The sequence below is a fragment of the Onychostruthus taczanowskii genome, unplaced genomic scaffold, assembly GCF_017590055.1.
Source record: "Onychostruthus taczanowskii isolate IOZ18803 unplaced genomic scaffold, ASM1759005v1 scaffold3, whole genome shotgun sequence".
NCBI classification, from domain to species: Eukaryota; Metazoa; Chordata; class Aves; order Passeriformes; family Passeridae; genus Onychostruthus; species Onychostruthus taczanowskii.
In genome coordinates, this window is record NW_024500349.1 from 10,781,955 (window position 1) to 10,805,200 (window position 23,246).

General features: G+C 41.7%; 1 protein-coding gene across 1 annotated transcript; it reads right to left on the reverse strand.

Annotated features, from left to right (window-relative positions):
- Nucleotides 1-2,473: 2,473 nt before the first annotated feature.
- Nucleotides 2,474-20,029, reverse strand: MAP3K8 (mitogen-activated protein kinase kinase kinase 8). The gene is made up of 8 exons (XM_041408593.1): nt 19,902-20,029; nt 18,666-19,026; nt 14,970-15,134; nt 13,262-13,523; nt 10,569-10,675; nt 6,449-6,601; nt 5,375-5,621; nt 2,474-3,896 (listed from the first exon to the last, which is right to left on the reverse strand). Exons 1-8 carry the CDS (start codon nt 19,934-19,936, stop codon nt 3,763-3,765), a joined length of 1,464 nt encoding a protein of 487 aa, XP_041264527.1. The 5' UTR covers nt 19,937-20,029; the 3' UTR covers nt 2,474-3,762.
- Between the last annotated feature and the right edge of the window lie 3,217 nt (nt 20,030-23,246).

The following is a 23,246-nucleotide window of genomic DNA, read 5'->3' on the forward strand; positions in this document are numbered from 1 at the left end:
CTGCCAATTAGCCAGAGCAATGCACTGTTTTCCCCAGGGTCCCAACAAAAGGACTAATGCTTGGCCAGGAACCTCATTCCCCATTCCCGTCTGCTCTGCACATAGGGAGGGCTGGCAAACTGCTCTGTACTTCTCCTGCAGCTTCTGTCAAACTTCCAAACATCAGGCAGCCTTGCTGAGGAGCGTCACAGTGATCTCAGTCCCAGGGCCACAGGCTGAGATAAGAAACCTGCTAAGCCCAGGAGAATAAAAGGCACATTTGACTCCCTAATTTCATCAGCGTTGTGATTTACCCTCAGCAGGCAACCAAATCCTGCACAGCCACTCACTCCCTTCTGGTGGGATGAGGGAGAGGACTGAAATGGTACAAGTGAGAAAACTCATTGATTAGATAAACACAGTCCAAAGGGTAAAACAAATGCTGTGCACACAAGCAAAACAGAACAAGGAATTCATTTACAACTTTCCGTGGGCTGAAAGGTGTTCAGCCATCTCCAGGACAACAGAGCTCCATTGTATATGTGACGGTGACTTGGGAAGACAAACACCATCACTCAGAATGTTTCCCCTTCTTCCCCCAGCTTTATACCCTGAGACTGGCATTGTATGGCCTGGAATATCCCTTGGGTCAGGAGGGATCAGCTGTCCCAGCTGTGTCCCCTCCCAGCTCCTGCTGCATCCCCAGCCTCCTCCCTGGCAAGACGAGAATCAGAAAAGGCCTTGACACTGTGAGCCCCACTCAGCAATAAGAGAAACATCCTTTGTTATCAACACCGTTCCCAGCACAATGCTGGAACAGCCCTGAGCTGGTTACTGTGAAGAAAATTATCTCTACCCCAGCAAAAACCAGCGTAACTTATTATTGTGAGCAGTGTGTTTTCCCATGCACTTGTGTTTTCCTTTGCAGTTTAGCATGAGTCTCAGTATTCCCTCAAGAGAAAATGAAACTACACACCTGAAATCAACATAAACAGAGGAAAACCCGTTGCAAAATCCCATGGCTCGGCACTGACCAGCCAAACCCTGGGAACTGCACTACTAGCACAGGGTTTTCCCACCATCCATTTTCATTCCCTCCCCCTCACCTCCAGCCCCAGTTGCTGTGAGTACACAGCTGCTCAGGCAACCAGATTAGAGGAGTAATCTTCCCCCTCCCAGGATATTTCTAACCCAGTTCATTTCCCTGACCTCATTCCCCAGGTGCTGGTATAAACAAGTGGACCTACACAATGCAGGGATCACTACTGTGGGATATGCTTGAGGGATGTGGGATGTTTGGGATGTGATGTATTGCTCCAGAGAGAAATTCCTGCTATGCTGCAGCCTGAGGCTCACCTGAGAAATAGTCCCCAGCTATTAGAAAGCTGACAGAGCTGGAAGCAATGCTTGGTGTTCAGCATACCTGAACAGCTGCTTGTTGCTTGTGTACCAGTCCTCTGAAGTGATAATTATCCTGAAGCCCTCCTACTGTTCAGACATGTGGATGTATCTATAAAGAGCTATTGGTTCACTCAGCCAAACCTCATTACTTATGTCTGGCAATACATAGACTGCAATTATTTTGGATAACCTGGTCACTTACTACTTTCTTAGTAAGAAGATACATAACAGCCATAACTAAACCCAAATATGAAATAGTGAGCCTATATTAAATGGTGTCTTCATATGCAGATTTATATGCTGAAACATTTAGCTGGGTGGGGGGAAAGAGAACTGCATTACAGAAAAAAAAATAGAAAAAGTCAGTGTAACATTTTTAAAGCAAAGGTAAAAGACCCCTAGCAGGCTGCAATTTTGACATGGACCTCATTGTTGAAGTATACAGGCATTCAATAAGCATTTGCATAACCCTTAGCCAGGTGAGAATAAATACCTTAATTTTATAGAAGGGAAACTGGGGGAGAGATTATAAACCCACCTCCAGTTATGTGAAAAGCTGCTTCCTACTAATTCTATTAATCTCCCTAAAGATCAAAAGCTATCAGCAAAAGATCATAAAACTGAACACAGGTCTCTGAAACCAAAGGTGACCATCCAAACCATTAGGTCACGTTTTCCTTAAGTCAGCCACAGGGAAAGTCTGATCCCTGAATATCCTGATATCACTACAGTCAGTATAAATACTAAGAGGGCTCCCTCATACAGCTCTCCTCGAAGCGCTAGAGCAAGTGGGTTATTCCCAACAGCATTTTTTGCAGCAATTAACATCAGGACTGAAGTGCTCCATACTGCACACAACTGCTGTGCAACATCCAGGCAGTCCATAAGGTATGTTGGCATGTGAGAAGGAGATTTTGCCAGAAATATTTACCATCTGTTACTAGAGTATAAAATCCATCAGCAATCACCTTCACCCTACTTCCTAACAAGTGGAATGGTGCTGTAGTGTACCTGGGCCATGGTAGGGGGTGCTGGCCCAAATGCAGCTGCAGCCCCATGCTGTGTTTGAAGATGAAGGAAGAATGACCACATCTCAAGGCACTGAGCTGGATTTATTCATTTGACCATATCAGTATCAAACTAGAAATCATCTGTTTAAGATCACGTGTTAGAAAGGAGCAGCATTAAATAACAGACATGAAAAAGAGACTGTGCTTCAGAAAAGATTCAGTGTACAACATACACAGTATGCCATTTAACACAAATGCTTATAAAGAGTCATTCTAAGCATCAGAAAGAGTTTTATAAAAGTTTACGTTCTCATCCCATGGGATGTACAGAACTATGCAGTTTACATAGTTTTACTATCATCCAAAACATCACGTTTCAAATGTATGAGGCACAGCAAGAACAATATAATTCCATTTCCATAGGAACATAAACACCGCTTGTCACTAATGACACACTTTCCAAACCGTAGCACTCACAGCAATTATACATGTGTACAATTTTAAAGTATTAAAAAGCAAGAGTTTGGAGCCTGCCCACTGTTACCAATAGGGAATAACATTTCATCTACCCTTGAAAACTATGACAGATACCCTTGCAGCAGTTGTGACATAGGAAGAAGTTGAAGTCACTGTCATACTTTGCCAGGGCCAACTTGCTGTGCAAATCCCAAAGCTAACTGATACTGCCAATGAAAGATTCCCTTGACCCACAGAGAAGTGGACAGCCTCCTCCTTAGCTCCCACTGCCCAGGGAAGATGCAAAGTTAAAACACATCTGCAAACAAGTGATAATCTGACTCCACAGACATTCTTAATTTTCATTAAGAATAGCTAGAGGCTGACCAAATCTTAAAGACCAAGAATGATCAAATCTTAAAGACAGAAAAAGACTGAACCAGTCTTCAACTGGTTAAATCAAGGACATCTTTTTTTTTTTTTTTTTTTTTTTGGGATGGGGGATTGCAGGAAGGTTTTTTCTAAGGACAGCTCAGAGAGACTGAATCTTACAGCCCACATGCTAAATTATATTATATTTTTTTCCTGACATTATTTGCAAGCATATATTATAAGTTTTACAAAAGTGCAAGGCCCAGCACAGGAAGATATCCTGGATTAAGACATTCCCAGCAGCAGTGTTCTTTTTGCCATCTTCTTGTTGGTCAACCAGCAGACACACAAACATCACTGCTTGGGATCAGCTTATCAGAGCCCCTAAGGGTTTAGCTTAATCATCTGTGCAATTAAACACTATTCACATTTGACAGCCTATAATGGCAACAGTTTTATGTACAAATTGGAAAATCAAGTCTTAAAATCAAGTTTTAAGAGGTAGAGGTCCATTTCTGACTCGTCAACATAAAATGTTACTGAGTCAATCATATTCCAAGGCCGGTGGTCCCCTAACAATATTGAAGTAACCAGCTAGAGCTCCAAGGTCTATGTAGAGTGATCTTTGTCTCTTTAGCAGGTCTGACTCTTCCATGCTCCCATTACACAATGAGGAATCTAAAAAGAAAATAGAGAACCATGTAATTACTGCAAAAATAGCTGTATCAGTTAATTTTCATATTTGTCAGTATTACTGGAATATTTTCCCTATTATTTGATATTATTAATCTGTGGTTTAGAAAAATTTTCAGTACAACATAAGTCAAACCTCAAATAAAATAAAATCTAACAAACCAACCCACAGCTCTAGGACAAAGAAAGGGAAGCAGTTTGCAACTGCAAACAGCAAGTGTGTTCAACTACTTTAAAAAATGTCTCCATCAGCTGGGACAGTTAAGCAGTGCTTTCTCATCCTCTGAGCTACAGTGCTGAAGGAGAGTTTGTTGCAAGAAAAAACCTGCTAACTTTCTGCTATCTGAGAATTCTGCTTCCTCATAGGGAAATTTTCATCTAAACAAAGGACATCATCTTTCTCTGGGTGTGACAAAAGATAACAAATACAGGACCATTTTTTATTCCTTTTAAATCAAGGTCTGGAAAGACAGATTGGGTTTGCAATGGCAGAATTCCCCTGAATACTTGTATAATGAGTGTCTTGGAAACTCAAGCAACTACAACGAAGTCCAAGTTTAATGGTCCAATATTCTCTTAATTTTCAAAAGAATTGATTCAGATGGTCTGGGCTGGTCAAAGGATTTTGCACCTCAAGGCAAAATCCAGAAGTACAATGCCATTCTAAATCCAAAAACTGTGACTGATTTTTTCACTGAATTTGTTGCAACAATTACGCATTACAGTGCCCAAAACTTATCACAGATATCTTTTGAAATATTTATCCCAATTAAATAAACCACTTGTTTGGGAAGGGCCTTTCAATGTATTTTGTCAGAACCCTCGTAATGTATTTGGTAAGTAGAAGAAAAGCATTTTGAAGCCTGTTGGCAGGTTGTTGGCAGTAAATCTCGCTTGGGCTTGAAAGGGCAGTTTCCTGCCTAGATAACGTATTATCCTTCATTAAGCACTTACTAATGCACAAGGGCAACAGCATTCTATCCCACAGTCATTTCTAGTTTTAAAACAAAGGGCTTTTACTCCTGACACACAGCAACATTAGTTATGGTTTTGTGTGTGTGTTTTTCCTTAAAAAGGCAAAAAGTGTTGGATTTGCTGGTGGTTGTTGGACTTCGTCGCTATTTACAAATCAAGAGTGTCTATAAAACATCTCTCAAACAGTGTCAAATTGAGTCCATTTGGGACAGCAATCTATACTTCATGAAGTGCCCTGAATGATTGCCATGGCTTTTCCAAGAGCCAGTCCTTCAGGAGCACAAAGTCAGGCTAGGTTCCTCCCCACTGAAGTCAATGTGCATTGTACAGTTCAGTCCATGACCTCGGGGTCTGATCTCATCTGATTGGGATTTTCACCGGTCACTTTCCAGATGTGCTGTGAGTTTCCTTGGTTCCTTACCACTCATTCACATAAAGATTTGACACAATGTAAAGTCTACAAAGTCCAAGGCAGGTGATCCCATTACCTGTGATATTTTCTGGCAGCTGCAGATCCTTCCTGGCGAGCAGTCTTTTCCTTTCAAACAGCGCCGAGTCCAGACTCTGGCACCGCGGCTGCTCCTCTGGGGGTGGGTGTAAGGCCTCGTGTTTCAGCAGGTCTGCTGCAGACAGCCTGTGATTAGGATTCCTGTCCAGAGCTGCTTCTAGCAATTCTCTCATAGAAGTGCTGCAGTCCTCAGCAATATCCTCTAAGGGAGGAGCTTGTTTGTGTATCTGTCAGAATGAAAAAAGACCATGGAAACAGTTATTCCAAAAACAGTGAAAGAGGAAGTCATGGATAACCACATGAGTGGTCTGGGAATTCCCAAATTAGGACTCATCACCTCCCTAAGTAAGGCTGATCAACTGGAACAGAACATGCAATTACACAACATCCACTTTTTAAAAATCAGATTTTATAATAAATTTAAAAACTCAAAGAAACTTCAAGTAAGCTAAAATCCAGTGCAATGCAAATTCACCAGATTTGTATACCACACTGGAAGAGTCAGAGAATCAAATCTGCCAGGCTCCAATTTTTATCTGCAACTTCTAAGGAAAACAGACAAGTAGAAGACAGATGTGCTTGTTTCAACCAAGTCTCACATTGATCTAACCCTGTCCTGTAAACTGAAACACAAATCACAGAGACAACTCCAGCCCAGTCTCTGTCTTCCCCTAAGAGATCAAAACCCACTCTTCCCTCCCTCCCTCCCCTGCCAGGCTCCAATTTTTATCTGCAACTTCTAAGGAAAACAGACAAGTAGAAGACAGATGGGCTTGTTTCAACCAAGTCTCACACTGATCTAACCGTGTCCTTCCAGCAAACTCAAGGCCTGTAAATTGAAACACAAATCACAGAGACAACTCCAGCCCAGTCTCTGTCTTCCCCTAAGAGATCAAAACCCACTCTTCCCTCCCTCCCTCCCACCCCTGAAGCAAAAAGGATGATATCATCTCTCTGACAAATATTTTGAGTTTTTATATGACTGGAGCTTTCCCAACAAGAGTACAGGAAACCCTCCAACGGATTCTGAGCTGGCTCTGCTGAGGACACTCACAATATAGAGGTAGGAGGGATATGCAGAACGAGGGTATCTGTTCACCCAGGGCGGGATGCCCGTTTGCATATGAATAATAGTAGCTCCCATGCTGTAGATGTCTGCTTTTGTTGTGTGGCCTCTGCAAAGGATAACTTCAGGGCTCATGTAGATCTGTGAAAAAGAGTTTAAAAAAAAAAAAAAAAAGATTACTCAACAGGGGAAAACAACAACCAAAGATGACTTAATGGCATTTTGTGATCCTGGAAACCCCGCTTGAAGGGATGCATAGTAGTGTATCTGCAAGCACCATTTGGGAAGTCAGATTGTTCTGCTCTGCATATGAGTACAGCCAAAGAGACAGTACCTGGACAAACTCATATTCCAGGCTTGCCTCCTCAGACAGGCCATAGGTCAGTGGCTATGGGCCTTAGCTGAGCTGTAAGAGGCTGAGCTTCCAGCCATGGCTCTGCCTTGATCAGATGAGAAGCCTCATCCCTCCACAGCAAAAGGAGGTGCCTGAATTGCCAGTTTGTTTTGTGGGGCACTGCTGGGACTGCTCCATTCTGCTTGAATGATGGCTGGGCATGAGCTGAAGAGAGAGGGTGAGCTGTACTGACAGCCACCCAGATGGGGATAGGAGTCCTCCCCTCAGATCCCTGTTACACAGAATACTACAGAACCCTTCTGAGCACAACTGACAGATACATACCTTCCTGTCTTCTTTACTCTTCTTACCCCATCCCTCTTATCAACTAACCTGCACGATGGAGCATTATCCTGAGAAATGGGATGATGAGGAACAAGCCAGGTCTAGGCAGTGCACAAATTAAAAGTTAGGTGCCCTTTCCACCAGAGCAGCTATGAAGACAAGAATCCCTCTTCTACCCTTTTTCCAAACCAAAAATTCTAATCTTTCTTGTTGGAAATCAAAATAGTTTCCATCCAAACATTTCACTGAAACTTTTGAATTTGCCAAGAGTCTAAAGAAGGATCTTGGAAGCTCCTGCCAGCAACAGGCAGCTCAGACTGTAGCTGGAGGAGAACCAGACAGGCAGGATGCAGGAGGCACACCCTGCACAGCTCTGCCACTGGTCTGGGGAGCAGGTTTCAACACCACAGGGACACAGCCCACAGCACACCGGGTTAGCAAGCTACCATATTTGCTTCTGGTTCCTACTTTTCCCTCATCCAATTTCCCTCTAAAGGATTCAAACAAACTTTAATTAGTTCAAGTCATCCTTGACACAAAGAATCACATTAAAAGACATTAAATGACACAAGGGCAGGAAGTTAAGTCATCACCACATGGTTTGACTGCTTATTACCACAGAGTGAGAACATCTGTAGGGCCCACCAAATTCCAAGGAAAACTTTCCAGTAAATTACATTCCCTATCTGCAAATAGAGCTTGTGATAGGAAGTGTGTGTAAAGGCTCAGCAGGTGTCTGCAGCTGCTACTGACTTATCCATTGCTTTCCTCATGGCTAAGAGAGAACCAGTACATCTGCACCCTCCACCTTTAAGTCTCATAAGGAGAAAAGAACAGAAGGTCTAATTTTGCAAAAATAAGCCTTTGGCAAATACAGTGCAACTTCAGTGAAATCTACATAAGCAACTAGCAGCTGCCTTCAAAAAAGAATGCTGGTACAAGAACCTGTCAGCAGCTAAGGTGAGATAATGGTCAAGATGCAGCTTGACTGCACTGTGACAAAAATCAAAAATGAGCTCCAAAGCTCTGATTTCAGACTCATCTAAGAGTCTGTTTTCACCAAAGCAGACAGCTCAAGCCATGGATAACTTCCCTTTCTCATTCCTTCTGACTGGTGGGCTGGCACTTGCCTGCCAGTCAGACCAGTCACAGCCCAGCAAAAAACCAGTCCTTTCTTCATGCTGCACTAGTTTTAGTTTAGCATTCCCAAAAATGGATCATACCTTCCACACTGGATAAACTTTAGCAGACTTTTTACCCTCAAATGGTTGTAACTGAAGCTTACATATTTTAACAAAGTGACAGAAGCATAACAGAAAGTGTAGCAACTGCCTAGAAAAAGTATTTCCTGCACAGCAGTTTCATAACCACAGTTTAATGTCCTGCATGACTTGTACACAAAAGCAGTAACACCAGTTCTCTTTCACACTACACCATCTAAATAAAATTTAACTATCTTTCAATCCCGCTGCCCCGAATTGTAACTACTAATTTTTTATCAACACAAAGAAGATTCACTACATTCAGACTTCCTGTGCTGTAGAAGTGAATAGAAATCCTAACTCCCAGAGAACATGCACAGGACAAAGCTTACTCCACCTGCCACTTCCCACAAGGACATAAGTCCCTGCCAATACCAGATGTAAGAGAAGCCAGCCAGCTCACTGGCACAATGCTGCTTGGCAGCGACAGAGCCCCAGCCAGGGGTTGCACAATTACATTCAGGAACAGCAGGACAACTGCACCACTGCTTAAGGCTGCATAATACAGGGTGCAAAACTCAAGAGGACTTTGGAGAGTTAAGATCTCACTTTGAAAAAAAAATCATCAAGAAAGCCAGACTACAGAGGGTCTTTGTGGGTGACAGGATTAGGCACTGTGGAGAGGAAGATGCCTAGAATGAAGACTGTGAGCAGAAAAACCTATAGAAGCATCAGGAACATTAGCTGTAAGTCTTTCATGGTATCTGAAAATCTCCTTTCCCAGTGCTGCCTTTCCAACCTCATTTCTGGCTGCAATGCTGCAGCAGGATTGCTGCTCACCTGAGGCAGCAAACACCAAACATGGCCATATTTCAGGGTTGGGGGGATTAGCTTTCTGAGAACAGGACTGCAGATGTTAAGGTGTGTGGAATTTTCCTCCTATCAAATGAAGAACTAAGTGTTTTTCACTTGACAAACACTGAAGTGTTTTCACTTTTCACTTGTTCTTACTAACACAACCTTGGCCTGTCCTTCAAGACCCAGAAGTGGATCCTCTCTAGTCTGCTCCACAATCATGGAAATGTCCTGTTTACACACATCTCAATCATTGGGAAATACCCTACCAACTCATACCCACCACTGTTCTTATTAACAGCACACAAAACCCCCTTGAACAAGTAAAAAGCCCCAAACCAAAGTAAAAACCCCACAAAGCTCATGCATGAAGTGCCAGAAAGCATGCTCCTTCCAGTTCAACAAACATTTTAAGCTCTTAACTGCCCTGACTAGAAAGACAGTGAAAACAAACATTCAAGTGTTTTCTCAATCATCTTGAAAAAAAATAAACAAACCTGACCTTCTGTGAAATCTTGATTTATCCACCCCTTCTAAAAAGTGAAATGTTTTTTGACAGTTACACAGGGATTTCCTCTTTACACATGTGGAAGACTATTAAAAGGGTAAGTGCCAACATCTCAGCTAAAGCATTTCCTGCAAACAATCTCCTCCAGCAACAGAGAGCACAAATGCCACATCTGCAGCAGCTATCCAAGCTAATTGTTGGTGCTTGGTTGTTTGCTAAAACTCCAGCCCTGCAAGCACCTCGGCAGGAATGCAGCCCAAGTGGTGTGCAGAATCTCAAAGTCACTGAGATCATTTAAAAGGACCCCACCTCCATCACTGTAATGTCTAAGCAATTTTACCAGATAATCATGAACTTTGCCATGCACAACCTCTGCAGAACCAAAGGGTTACATGTAGATGGGGAACAGAGCTTAGAAGGGTTAAGAGACGAAACCCAGACATCTGTAATTTCTGTGGTTTTGGAGGAGGACTCCAAGTACAGTGTTGAACAGGTCACCCCAGCCCATAGTAAGTATCTCAGAAGAAATCTTTGCTAGAGCAAAGAACAAATTCCTATTTGAAGTGTCTCTGATCAGCAGCTGAAACACTGCAAACAACCCTCCTCAGAGTACTGTTTGACTCCAGTGAACAATTGCTAACAAATGAGACTGCAGAGAAAGTGACACGGCTTTCAAAGCATTCCGTTCAGCAAGTTGAAAATAAAAATATAATTGAGACTCTATTAATGTTTGTTAAGTTTTTTTTAGGTTTTATAGTAACTATTTTACCCATGTTTTTAACCCTCCAACTTCAAATTTGAGCCTAAACACCACAACCATAGGACTAATGCAATATAAGGACTTTTGTCCCTTCAGCTTCTTACCTCTGTTCCTCTAAGATCTTTGGGATAGTAAATGTCTTCAGTCATTTGAACACTTAGGCCAAAATCCACCAAAACAGCCTTAGTTGACATAAAGACAATGTTGCTTGCTAAAAGAAAACCAAAAATTACATAATTTAAATGTCTGGCATGTTTGGTATTTATTTTACAACATTCTTTTTTCATTCAAATGCCTTCCTGAAAGGGGAGAGAGATTTGCACAACCACTCTCTACAGTTAATATCCCTTCAGCCAAAATAGGTGTGGTAATGATTTGGTTCAATTTTAAATTGTATCTTAAAAGACAAACTGGTCTGATTTATGTAAAATGTTTTGTCATCTTCTTAGCTTAAAATTAAAAAAAAAGACAAAGATTAAATAGCTGAGGGTAGAGGAAGAAGGTAGAAGACTGCTAGGCACCACAGCACAGTGTTCTGAAGATGTTTAAGGGTCTCCAAGGTGGAGATCATGCTGTGCAGCTCTGGCTAGAAACAGCACAACTGTTGCTCACCAAGAAGTTTTTCTAGAGTAACAATCTAAGTGAAGGCAGAAACAGAGAATATCCAGGGCCCCTCCACAGAAGCCACACCAGTCACCTGCACTGGTCCATGAGGGCAGCTCAGCATGACAACAGAGGACAGACAATGGCTGTAAAATTAATAGAAGACTGAGCATTTCAAACTCCCTCAGAATTGCAGCAGTATCTAGGAGCTTAATTTACTTTCCTTCATAAAACTCTGCCTGAGGCACAACTTTGTACTCAGAGGCTTTGTTTGCACCTGTATTTCTGATCAAATATTTAAGAATGTAGTGCTCGGTGTGAGCCTTTAGAAATTCTTGTTCACTGTTTCAGAAGATGGGGTAAAATGAAGCCTCCAAGTTACACAACAGAAACACATTTCCCTTACAGGAAACTGTGGGCCATTTTCTGTCTTGACAGTGCCTACCATGACCACCCAGTGGGAGGGCAGACTTGATTTCAGCAGTACTGATTCCTGGAGCAATGCTTCACACAGCTGCCTCCTTACCAGCACTACAGACTATGTAAATCTGTCATTTTAGGGATAACTTTGAAGATATAGATTTGAAACAGTCCATCATCCAAAGGGCCACACTGCCACAGTGCAGCAGGATCTGTTTCCTGCCTGGGACCATACCCAGCCCCAGCTGCAGCTGATTTTGGACTGAAGCTCCCCAGACCAAACAGCTTGATGGTTTAACTATTCTCCAGCCGAGGAGGCAGCACTGAACACCTCCCAAGAACCAGAATGTCTTCCTCCCCTTCCTTGTTCAGGGCATTTTTTTACTCTCAATAAAATCCCCATCTTCTGTATCAGCAGACTAGACTCAACTGCAGCTCAAAAGCAGCAGAAAGAGTGAGGAAAAAAAATCAGAGGTTTTGGGAAAGAGTCTTTTCTATTGATTCCACCTGGGGAGGGAAAACACACACTGCTCCCTGCATGGAGGCTGCCTTGCCAGGCAGTAGGGCATGGCTCCACCTCAGGCCTGGAGTACCCAGCTCACCCTGGCACCAAACAGGCAGGAGCATGGTCAGGGCTCACCCCAGGCCCCTCTGGGCAACCACATCTGCCCCAGGCAATCTCTGCCCCAACATCTGCCCTGCATCCACCAACACAGGGAAAGGCTGGAAAAAGCAAAACACACTCATATCCACCACATTCACAATGGGCTGGCTCTCCTATCCACTACCTAGATGTAGTAGGCTTTGGAATGGTTTGGTTTTTAGATTGTTTAATTAATGTCTTCGTTACTGCTAATTAAAATAAATCTATAGGAAAGACTCTTACTACAAATGAGAAAGAAAAATAAAGGGGAAAAATAAGCAGTTTTGTAGACCTGTCAGAATCTCAAAGACTTAAATCTAAAGTACTGACCCATACTAAATTTAAAAAACCCAAAAACCAAAAATGCAAAACTGAGATAAAAAAAATTAGCAATTCCTAATAGTTCACTTCTGTGAACTACTGTAATGCTTCAGTCTGAATACTTCTACTTTAAACCCTCAAGTTTAGCTACACAAACTCAGAGATGCATCTGTCTGCAGGCCAAGGTGATCTGGGAGAAACAGCATTTAATACTAATTTAAATGCAACACATTAAAATTGAATTTTAAACCATTTCAGTACCAGTGTATTTAATTTGGCCTTAACATCAATATGTTTGTTTATTTATAGATATTAATATCCAGAGTTTTTGAAAGCAAACATTTATTAAAATTTGCTGTACTTGTTAAAAAAAAAACAAAAAAACAGCACAAATTATGTATTTACTTCCAAGTGTCTCAAACTGAGGAAGAGCAGTGTAGAACTGTAACACCTAAAAGAAGGTGCAAGTTGAAGGTGAGCATGGAAACATTCAGGATGAATTTATATTAAAAGCAGGAAACTTCTGGCTGAACACAGGCTGATAACTTCACTCTTTAGGTTTTTATTTAAATTGAGTTGCTCTTGAATGGCATAGGATCTGACTTTCTAATTACCCTCTCTGCTGGAGTGAATTAATAAATAGTGTAAGTAACTATTACCTCCAGAACCTGTCCTTGCCATTTGTTAAGCATTATCCATCCCTCCCACTCAGAGCTGATAAGGCTGTGTGCCCCAGCTCAGTCCCAGGGACTCCACGAGGGCCCCAGCCCAGCCAGGACCAGAAAGCACCCCAAGGAATCACAGACGTACGTTTGATGTCATGGTGGATAATCCTCTTCGAGTGGAGAAAGTCAAGTCCTTTCAGAATATGCTTTGTCACCCAAATTATTTCAAACTCTCTCATAGGCCCACAGCTCTCCAGCTTTTCCATGACAGATCCTCCCTCTCCAGCTTCCATGAAGAGATGGATCGTCTCATCCCACAAAATAGCGCCGTATAATTCAGCAATGTTTTCATGACGGAAACATGCCTGTATTTCAACATCTGATGGTTTGAACTGCTCCACTGGGACCTAGGACATTGAAACAAAACCACAGTTATCCATAACAAAAACAAGTTAGCCACGTGCAGACTAATTATCCTATAGATTAGCAGAAAAGACGGAAGTAGAGCACTTGTATACACTTGTTAAAATACTGAGCTTTACTTTGCTCCTGTAACTTTTCTTCCTTTGCAGCTGAGAGACATCCTGTTAAAAGTTGAGAGACATTTTGGAATCATGCCCAAATAAAAAGTGCAGTCTTCCAGAAAAAGCAATGTAGCAAGAGTTATTCCCGTCAAAATCCAGTGATTACGCAAAAGCTTTATGCAAACTTCCTGGTGAAGGAGATAAAATTCCCACTGCTTTTTCCATTAGCTTTGTGCACCCATCTGCACTAGCAGAACTACACACCCACCTGACAGGTGGATCAGTGCTTGCAGTGCTCAGGCCCATTACTGACCTCAATTCAGTCCTTATCAGCACTGGTTTATGGCTTACAAGAAATGAAAGCAGCTTTGAAGGGAGCGCCAGCAGCACGATATTTCTTTAAAAAGTACTGATGGCAGATTGCTGAGACAATAAAAGCAGTGTTTGCTTACATACAGAAAAGCTACTACTACTCTGTTTAGTTTTCTTTCCTTGGACTCGTGTCTTTGAACCAAACAAGAGGGTCATTTATTTCAATGAGAAATACTGTTTGTATTTTCAGAAATATTAGGATACTTTAATTCTGCAGTGGGTTATGCAGGAGCAGCTAACACAGCTAACAATCTGTCCCCATGTGGACACACAGGCTGCAGGGGAGGGACACACAGCTGCCTGCCCAACTCTTTGACACACACAATTAATACAGGTACTTATTCAGGATGGGATATACGGGGATATAGACCAATGTCCCAACTGAGCTTTTACTGGTCCTGGTCAATACAAAATAGTATGTTAAAAGGCACAGCTGAAAGAAAATGTTGGCTTGCATAAAAGTTGGACAGCGCTCAGCAGTTCTTTTGAGGCACCTCACAACCCCAACCCAGTCAGTGCCCACAACACAGTAAGAGTTGCACATACTGAGTTCTCAGGGACTTTAATAGCACTGGAGGAAAGAAAACTGAAATCTGAGCACCTCAGTTAAAGGACAAGAGCTTCAGCAGGGACAGGATCTCACTCTGATATTTTACCCCGGGAAAAAAACCCTGCTGTTTCAGCAGGACAAGTAGAAAATCCACTCTGCACAACAGGCCATGTGCCAGTTCCACACACTTCTAGATACTTTCAAAATGCTGAAACATTTGCAGCTTTAGAGCAAAAAAATTTAAACAAGCTAACAGAAGTGTACATTTTCCCCACCTTGTTAAGGCCAACAAAATCAAGATGATCATCAGCCAATAGTGGAATTTGATGCAGACATCTTTGAAAATAGACTGTATGTAGTAGGTTATACAATATTTGCTCAGAGATAAAGCTACTGAACTAACATACCAATTTGCATGCCATTCGTTTCTTGGTTTCTCTGTCTTGGGCTAAGTACACTTTCCCAAAAGCTCCCCGAGGAATAAAATCAGAACCAATATTCCTGTAAGTCAACTTCCATGGAAACAGGAGCACATCCGAGTCAATCTGATAGCGCCCGTTCTTGGGTGTGATCTGTGGAGTTAAATGAATAACAAAAAATCACAGTGAAGTTAAAATCACTAAAATCTAATTAATTGTATACATATAGTGGGAAAACCCCCATATCACTAATGTGTATGATGCACATGATCTGGTTAGCAGTCTTTATTTAGTAACACCAAATGGGAACAGCATGTGAGGTGTGGCATTCATTCACAGCCTAGGCATCCATGTTTCTCTCCAGTGACTAACTTATGAAGTGTAAGTTGCAATTAATTGTCTTGAAATAACAACAACAGCAGCTGGGTTAATGAAATTACCCACCTCTCGTTATTAGATTTACCTGCACATGTTTGTCCTTCCTGTAATCTGTTAACTTGTTATGCCACATACCTGTTACTCATAGGTTATCTTATACAATGTGAGCAAGAGTTTCAGCATTTCCTAATATCACATGGACTGCAAGGAGTTTAATTTCCCATCTTGTACTGGAGTTTCTGCTGCTTAGTAAAAGGTCAAAGAAGTCTCCCTTGATTTTACCAGCCACTTTCCTCTAGTTTTATACCATAGTTTAAAAAAAAAGGGAGTAATATTGCCTCCTCTAGGTGGGTAATGCTGGGAGCTTTGCTTCTTCTGTATCACCAGCTAGGCAAGGAGGGGATTCAGGCACCTAAGACAATATCTTGCTCTAAATCTTTTTCCCAAACAGTTCCCTCCCTCTGCACGTGACAGAGAGAGACTAAGTGCTCAACTACAGACATGTGAGTATTGCTTGGTCCCTGATGCTACTTCTTCAGTCTCTCAGCTACAAAAATAATAATATTTCCTACGAATACGCTTCTAATCATTTCAGCCAGTATCTGGAATATCATTAATCTCCTTACTGCTACTTTATCAAGATTCTTGAAGAGATGTTAAATCACATGAAGGATACTTCTCATTTCATGTCTGTCACAGGGCCTCAAATACTCAGCTCTTCAGCCAGTCTGCCTTGATTTTACCAGCCACTTTCCTCTAGTTTTATACCATAGTTTAAAAAACAAGAGAGGGAGTAATATTGCCTCCTCTAGGTGGGTAATGCTGGGAGCTTTGCTTCTTCTGTATCACCAGCTAGGCAAGGAGGGGATTCAGGGCACCTAAGACAATATCTTGCTCTAAATCTTTTTCCCAAACAGTTCCCTCCCTCTGCACGTGACAGAGAGAGACTAAGTGCTCAACTACAGACATGTGAGTATTGCTTGGTCCCTGATGCTACTTCTTCAGTCTCTCAGCTACAAAAATAATAATATTTCCTACGGATACGCTTCTAATCATTTCAGCCAGTATCTGGAATATCATTAATCTCCTTACTGCTACTTTATCAAGATTCTTGAAGAGATGTTAAATCACATGAAGGATACTTCTCATTTCATGTCTGTCACAGGGCCTCAAATACTCAGCTCTTCAGCCACTCTTTTTAAGATAACAGCATATCAGGAAGATTACTTGGTTTAGATTTCTATTTAAGATGTAACATATAATCTTCCACTCTTAATCCACCACCATGCTTTTCAATTAGGAAAGCACCTTCTTGACTGCTAAAATTGTCATTTATGATTTGTGCTACATGAAATAAATTAATTCTTCTAAGTTCCTAAATCTGGAACTTTGGTCAAGGGGGCATGGGGGGCTGTCCTTCAATAAAAAGTATTCTGCTTAGGATAGAGAAAACATGCCTTCCCTCTACTTATTAGAGTCAGGGTAAAGCAATCTGTACATGTCTAACAATCTGTACATCTTGCTTGCCTACTTCTGCACTTCAAAGAGTTGAGACTAATCCATATGGGTTACACCTTATCCTGGAAAGGAAGTGACGATGAGCAGAGTTGATTTGGAGAGCAAGACATCGACAACCACCACACTACTCATGTTTTCTGGAGGCTTTTAGGATTAGCTCCTAGCCTGACCCTGTGAACATTTGTCTCTGGCTGCAATGCATCTTTCAGTTCAGTTTTAACTAAAAGAAATCCAGCTTGTGCACTTCAAGACCCCTTGTGATGCAAGCCACAGTGCAGCCAGTGAGGGTCACCAGGCAGTCAGAAATACCCCTGAGCCCGGCCAAAATGCTGTAGATATTTACAGAGCAGTGCCCCTGCTGAAGTGCATGCACAGGTAATACCCTGACTCCAACGCTCAGTTGCATAATGGGATCACGTGCACCTAATAGTACTGGGTTCATACCAATTGTATGCATCTGTAGAAACAATATGCAAGCAAAACAACCACAAGTACATAGAACAGTGTCTACCCTAAGCATAGGAAACATTTAATATTACTAAGTGTCATTTCAATGTTACCGAGTTGAAAAGTGATTGTTTTGCAAAACTGCAGTGCTCCCTCCAAATCAGAATAAAGCAATACCCTGTGGTATTTCACACATAAGTAACCAGTAAGCCTCAAGCAACCAGTTCACATATAAAATATATTATATGCAGGACATTTAAGATGATAGATGTAGAGCATCTTAAGAAAATACAGCAGCAACACCAACATACATGAGTAGAATTCCACTGCAACACTGTTTCCAGAGCAACTGATCTTAAATGAAAGTTTAATGACACTAATATCCAGAGCTGCTTGTAGAACACAAACAATTTTAGGAAAAAAAATAACATCTCAAAACAACACATCTATATACTTGAATTTAGCAGTGTGAGATATTACATAATATTGTAACTCTTAAAATCACACCTGATAGTATGTGCTTTTTTCTCCTTACATTACTACTACTGACATTTTGTGCAGATAGAGCAAATTTAGGAACTATATTGTCAGATCCTAGATCTTTATTTTTGGGAGTTTGCACAATGAATGTTTTACAGCATGAACACAAGGCACTAGAAGACTCTTACTGTCTCCCAGACCTGTAAACCATCATAGTTCATAGAATCATAGACAGGCTTTGGTTGGAAGGGGTCTTAAAGATCATCTAGTTGTAACTCCTCTACTATGGGAAGGGATGTCACTCACTAGGTCAGGTTGCTTAGGGCTTCATCCAGCCTTGCCTTGAACACTTCCAGGGATAGGGTATCCACAATTTCTCTGAACAGTATGTTGCAGGGCCTTACCACCCTCAGAGTAAAGAAATCACTACACTTTTAGTTTAAAATCATTCCTCCTTGTCTTATCACTACACACTCTTCTAAAAAGTCACTCTCCCTCTTTTTTATGCAAGGTGTGGATTTCATAAGCCCCATTTAAGTACTGAAAGGACAAAATGAGTGTTAGATTTTGCTTTTTAAATGCTTGTCTCAAGTTTGTATTCAACAGTGGGAAATGTTTTCTAACCTCCAGGGATACTAGGAGATAACAGAGTGGATCCTTCTGAAAAACAGACCTTTCTCCATAGCTGCCTGAGACTGCAGGGGCTAGACTTGATAGGCTCAGAGACCCCTTCCAGCCCCAGGGCTGCACAGGAAGCCACAGCCTGTTACTTCTGGAACTAAGCTTTATTTAGAATCATTAAAAACTTCTAATTCCTATGGTCTGTGAAATGCCAAGTAAAAGGAAAAGAGCCGTACATACCATATTCAAGAGGATTCCAGATTCCTGTTGTCTGCATCCTTTAAATTGTTTTGCAGTGTTAGACACCTGATTGGCAAAAGCAAGCAGGTCTTCCACAGTCCCATATTTGACAGAGGACATCAAAGAGACCTCCCCTTCACAAAACAGTAATGATTCTGCACGTTCATCATTTTGATTTGCCTCTTCGCACATGGTAATTAAGCTGTCTTCATAGACTGCAATGTCTTCGCCTGGATAATGGTTTTCCATGATGGCTATCACCTCAGACATATTTAGATCAGCTAGCAACAAGTCAATCTCCTCTTTGCTATCACTACCCGTGCTCATATACTCCATTACTGTCCACTTTGCAAAATCACTCCTGGAAAAAAAAAGAAACAAACTTGAAAACATTTTTCAACTAAATTTATTTTAGCAAAGTAAGAAAGAAAAGGAGTTATCAGAAGTGATCAGCAGCTCATCATTATACAGATTTAACATTAATAACTTGTATTAAGACAAAAATCATAATTAGGAACCTGGGTGAAGGCAAAATGGAGAAGTATTTGCTAGTGAAATTTATTTAGAAGTTACTAGTTAACCTCCCCTGTCACTCACTCTCAGAATTTTTTATGCTGAAGCTTTCCCTGAGAGGAACAGGTACAGTAATACACCACTATGATAGATATGCAAAAATGAAGGAGCACCCTCAATACAAACAAAGGAATTCATTGTTTGGAAAAGAATGACAAAGAGAGATATTAACATTCTCAATTAGTTTATGTCTAAGTTTGTATTGACATTTAAGTGATGTATCCAGAAAGAAGGAAAGGCCACAAAGCAAGGTCATTCCACTAGTAATAAGCATCTGTTAGCATCACTGTACAAAGCACAAGTGTCACCACCTGAGATACAAAATCCGTATTTCTTTTTGCAATTAACTGGTCAGAACAAGACTTAAACTGAAATTTTCACCCTTACTTTCAGAAGAAATTCAGAAACTGAGCTATCATAAAAGCAATGAGCTTTTGAAGTGGTTTCCAACAGTTTGTTCTGTTCCCACTAATCCTAACAATAACTTTTTAGGCTACTATTGCAACTAGTTTGCTGGAATGGATTTACAAGCTGGGTTCAACTTCCCAAAAAGTCCCTTTCTATTCCAGAGCATTACATATTCAACTTAAAAACGTATGCATTGTCAGTCATTAAAATACTGACACAAATACTTTCCAACACATAAATGTCTAGAGCACTTACCTTGTATTTAACCTGATTACATCACTCAAAACCATTTAAAAACATCTCAATAGAATCCCTGAAGTCATCACGTTTTTCTGAACCCGTATTTACCACTGATGATAATTTCACAGTGTTCTGTGGCGGTCTATTAAAAAAAGCAAAACAAATAAAGCCATTGGATATTAGCTCAAGCAGAAGGACTGGTTTGTACTCATATAGATCATTTGGTTCATGGAAAGAAGAGCTAGTAATCACAAGGCTGAGACAACAGGGGATTTTTCTGCAGAAAAAAATGACAACTCAATAAAGAATCAAGCTACTGTATCATCCAGATTTCCAAGCAGTAGTGAAAAAATAGTTTTTCCATGGTTAGGTCTCGAGTTTTATTCTCTTTGTCTCATGCTTGCTTAAGCAAAAAGTAGGACCTCCTTTTCCTTTAGCAGAACTGACTACAGCATGCCCTCTTTAGAGAGCTCTCACTTCCCTTTTTCATAATCCACTGCACCATCTATTTTGGGCAAAAGATAACAAGATAACAACTAGGCAAAAAGAAACTTAAAAAAAAAAAAAAGAGAAAACGAAAAGCAGCAAACAAAACCTTATCTCAAGGACAGGCAGCAGACTCTCCCCTGAGGACATGGAGCAATGTGTTTACCCAGGTACAGTTTCTGGTTATGATCACTATCTTTCTTACCCTCACCACAAGGACGTAGAAGCTTTGTGGCACATATTTCTCATTGGTTAGAGTATTTACGTCAGCTCTAATGTGAAGAAAACCAAGTAAAATGACGTGTCTGAGTTGGCAAAGTAGTCAGACCACGTGCTGAAAATTCAAAAGGCAGGATAGGACAGCAGATTCAGCATCAGAAAAGGGAAATGGAGTGCCTGTTCCTTTTCAAACTGAGACCTAAACCCTGGGAGTGATGGTGGCACAGCAGAGCTCTGCCAGCCCCCATTCCCCAGGACGGGCACAGTGACTTTCACCAGCACTCTACAGCAGTTCACCCATCCCTAACCCACACCCCCAGCATCAGGGCTGCCAGGTTGGAAACTTTGTGGTCACTAGCACTGCTTGATCGGGGAGGCCCCAGGCTTTGTATCCTGGGTGCTCAGAGAGATCACAAAAAGGAAAAGATGCTGTGGCTGTTTTCTAGCCCCTATTACCTCAACTTGCTCCATGACCAAGCTATAGGCTGTTAACAAAGCCTGAATGTGGTTACTTTTTAATAGAATGAGATTTCCATTTTTTCCAAGAGCAGGACTTCTATTCATTAGTTTGTTGGTTTTGGGGTTCCTTTTTTGGTCTGGGTTTTTTCTGTTTTTTTTGGTTTTTGGTGCTGAATTAGTGGGGTTCAAAAGAAAAGAAACAGTGATGTTACAAAAGGAACCAAGAGACCTTATGTGTAAAGTTACAAACTAGTCCTGAGGGACTTTCTGAAGAAAAACATGAGCCTCTAGATGCTCTGGTCTTTTGTGGATAAAGACAAATGCATGCCACAGTTAAACTAATTTACTCTCTGAGAGCATTTTCATGCACAAAGCATCTGTACAGATTAGACCAAATGTAGCTTTCTGGAAGTGCCAGCTCTGCTTCATTCCTCAAAATGTTCCCAAACTGGAGCACAATACTAATAATACTCTTGGCAGTTTCATGACTACCCAAAAAGTTCTGAATAACACGAAGAAGTGACTATAACCTGCACATTCTCAGTTCTTTTAGTGCTTGAGAAAAGCTGCAAACCCTCCACCTTTACAATTGCCTGAAAGAAAGAGGTAGTGAGGTGGGAGCTGGTCTCTTATCTCAAATAACAAATGATGGAACAAGGGGAAATGGCTTCAAGTTGTGCCAGGAGAAGTTGGATATTAGGAAGATTTCTTCACTGAAAGAGTTGTCAAACACTGGAACAGGCTGCCCAGGGAAGTGGTGGAATCACCATCCCAGGGGGGATTTAAAAGACATATATGTAGATGTGACTCAGTTTAGTGGTGGGCTTGATAGTGCTGGGTTGGACTTTAAAAAAGCGTATTTTTTAAATTATGCAGCAATTTAGTACTACCCTTACAGACAAAAAAAAAGGGTCCATTTTCCAATGGAGAATTCACTCCTTCTATTTATCCCTAAAATCCTGTACTAGTATCAGTAATGGGCACTCATGTAGTATTCTAAATCATCCTATATAATCTAGATTCATGAAGAAATAATAACACTAAGTATGCTTTACTTAGATTCTCAGCTAAAAAACTGGGTTTACCGGCAGTGGAAAAATTAAACTGCATGCAAACACTTAAGTCAGTTGCTAAAGAACAAGACTCTTTCTCCAGTTTTGCCAATATTTCAACATCATCACATGAGTAATTTGTAAGTCAAAGGTTTATTTCTCTATCCTCTGTGCATCTATTCTCTCTATCCCTTTTGCCTAAGAAGTGTGCTGCCAGAGACCACTCTTTTATCCGTCATATTAAATAAGAGTAACTGGATACCAGACTTCTGAGCCCCTGTGAGACTTTTTGTATGTCAAGGGTCAACGATGGAAAAAACTGAACAAAATCTACAATAAAAATAAAATTTAAAAACCAACTCCACACAGACAAATAACCTGAACACACCTTGCCTCCCCAAAAAAGCTAGCCACAAACTGCATAGACTGGCTCAACACAATCATACACCCATAACAAAGATCTCTTTTGCTGCTTTTAGAGAATAATTTTCTGGTCTAAGTGACAAGTGACTGCCCACTAGAAATGAAAAAAAGTCCTTATTTACTTTTAAGAAAACTTATCGACAGGACTTGAAAAACAATCCCTCTTAAAAAAAAACCCAAAAGGAAACAAAAAAAAAAAAAACCAAACCAAACCCCCCCCCCCCCCCAAAAAAAAAACCAAAAAAAAAACTTCTACCGTTAAGGAACAAGAAATAGCAACAATTTCAGTAACATTTCACATATTCACTTGGAACAACAAACCCCGCGACTCTCCCAGCGCTGGCAGCAGCAGAGCCCAGCCCCAGCCCCTCCCGCCCTGCAGCCCCCGGGGCCAGCGCAGGTGCCGCAGCCCCGGCTGCTCCCCCGGAGGCCGAGGGCAGCCGGGAGCCCGAGCCGCGTCCGCCCGGCAGCGCAGCCCCGTCCCGCTCCGCTCCGCGCCCCTCTCGCCGGGTGCCGCGGAGCGCCGGGGCGGGGAAGGGCGCAGGTAGCACCGCCCGCCCCGGGCCGAGGGCGGGGGACCGGCGCCGGTTTCTATTTCGGTTTCCCGGCAGGAGCAAGCGCTGCGCTGTCCCAGCCCGGCCTCAAGCCCGCCTCCTGCTCCAGCCGCGGCATCGCCCGGCGGCAATGGCTTGTCCCCGGCGGTGGCACCGGGAAACCCCTT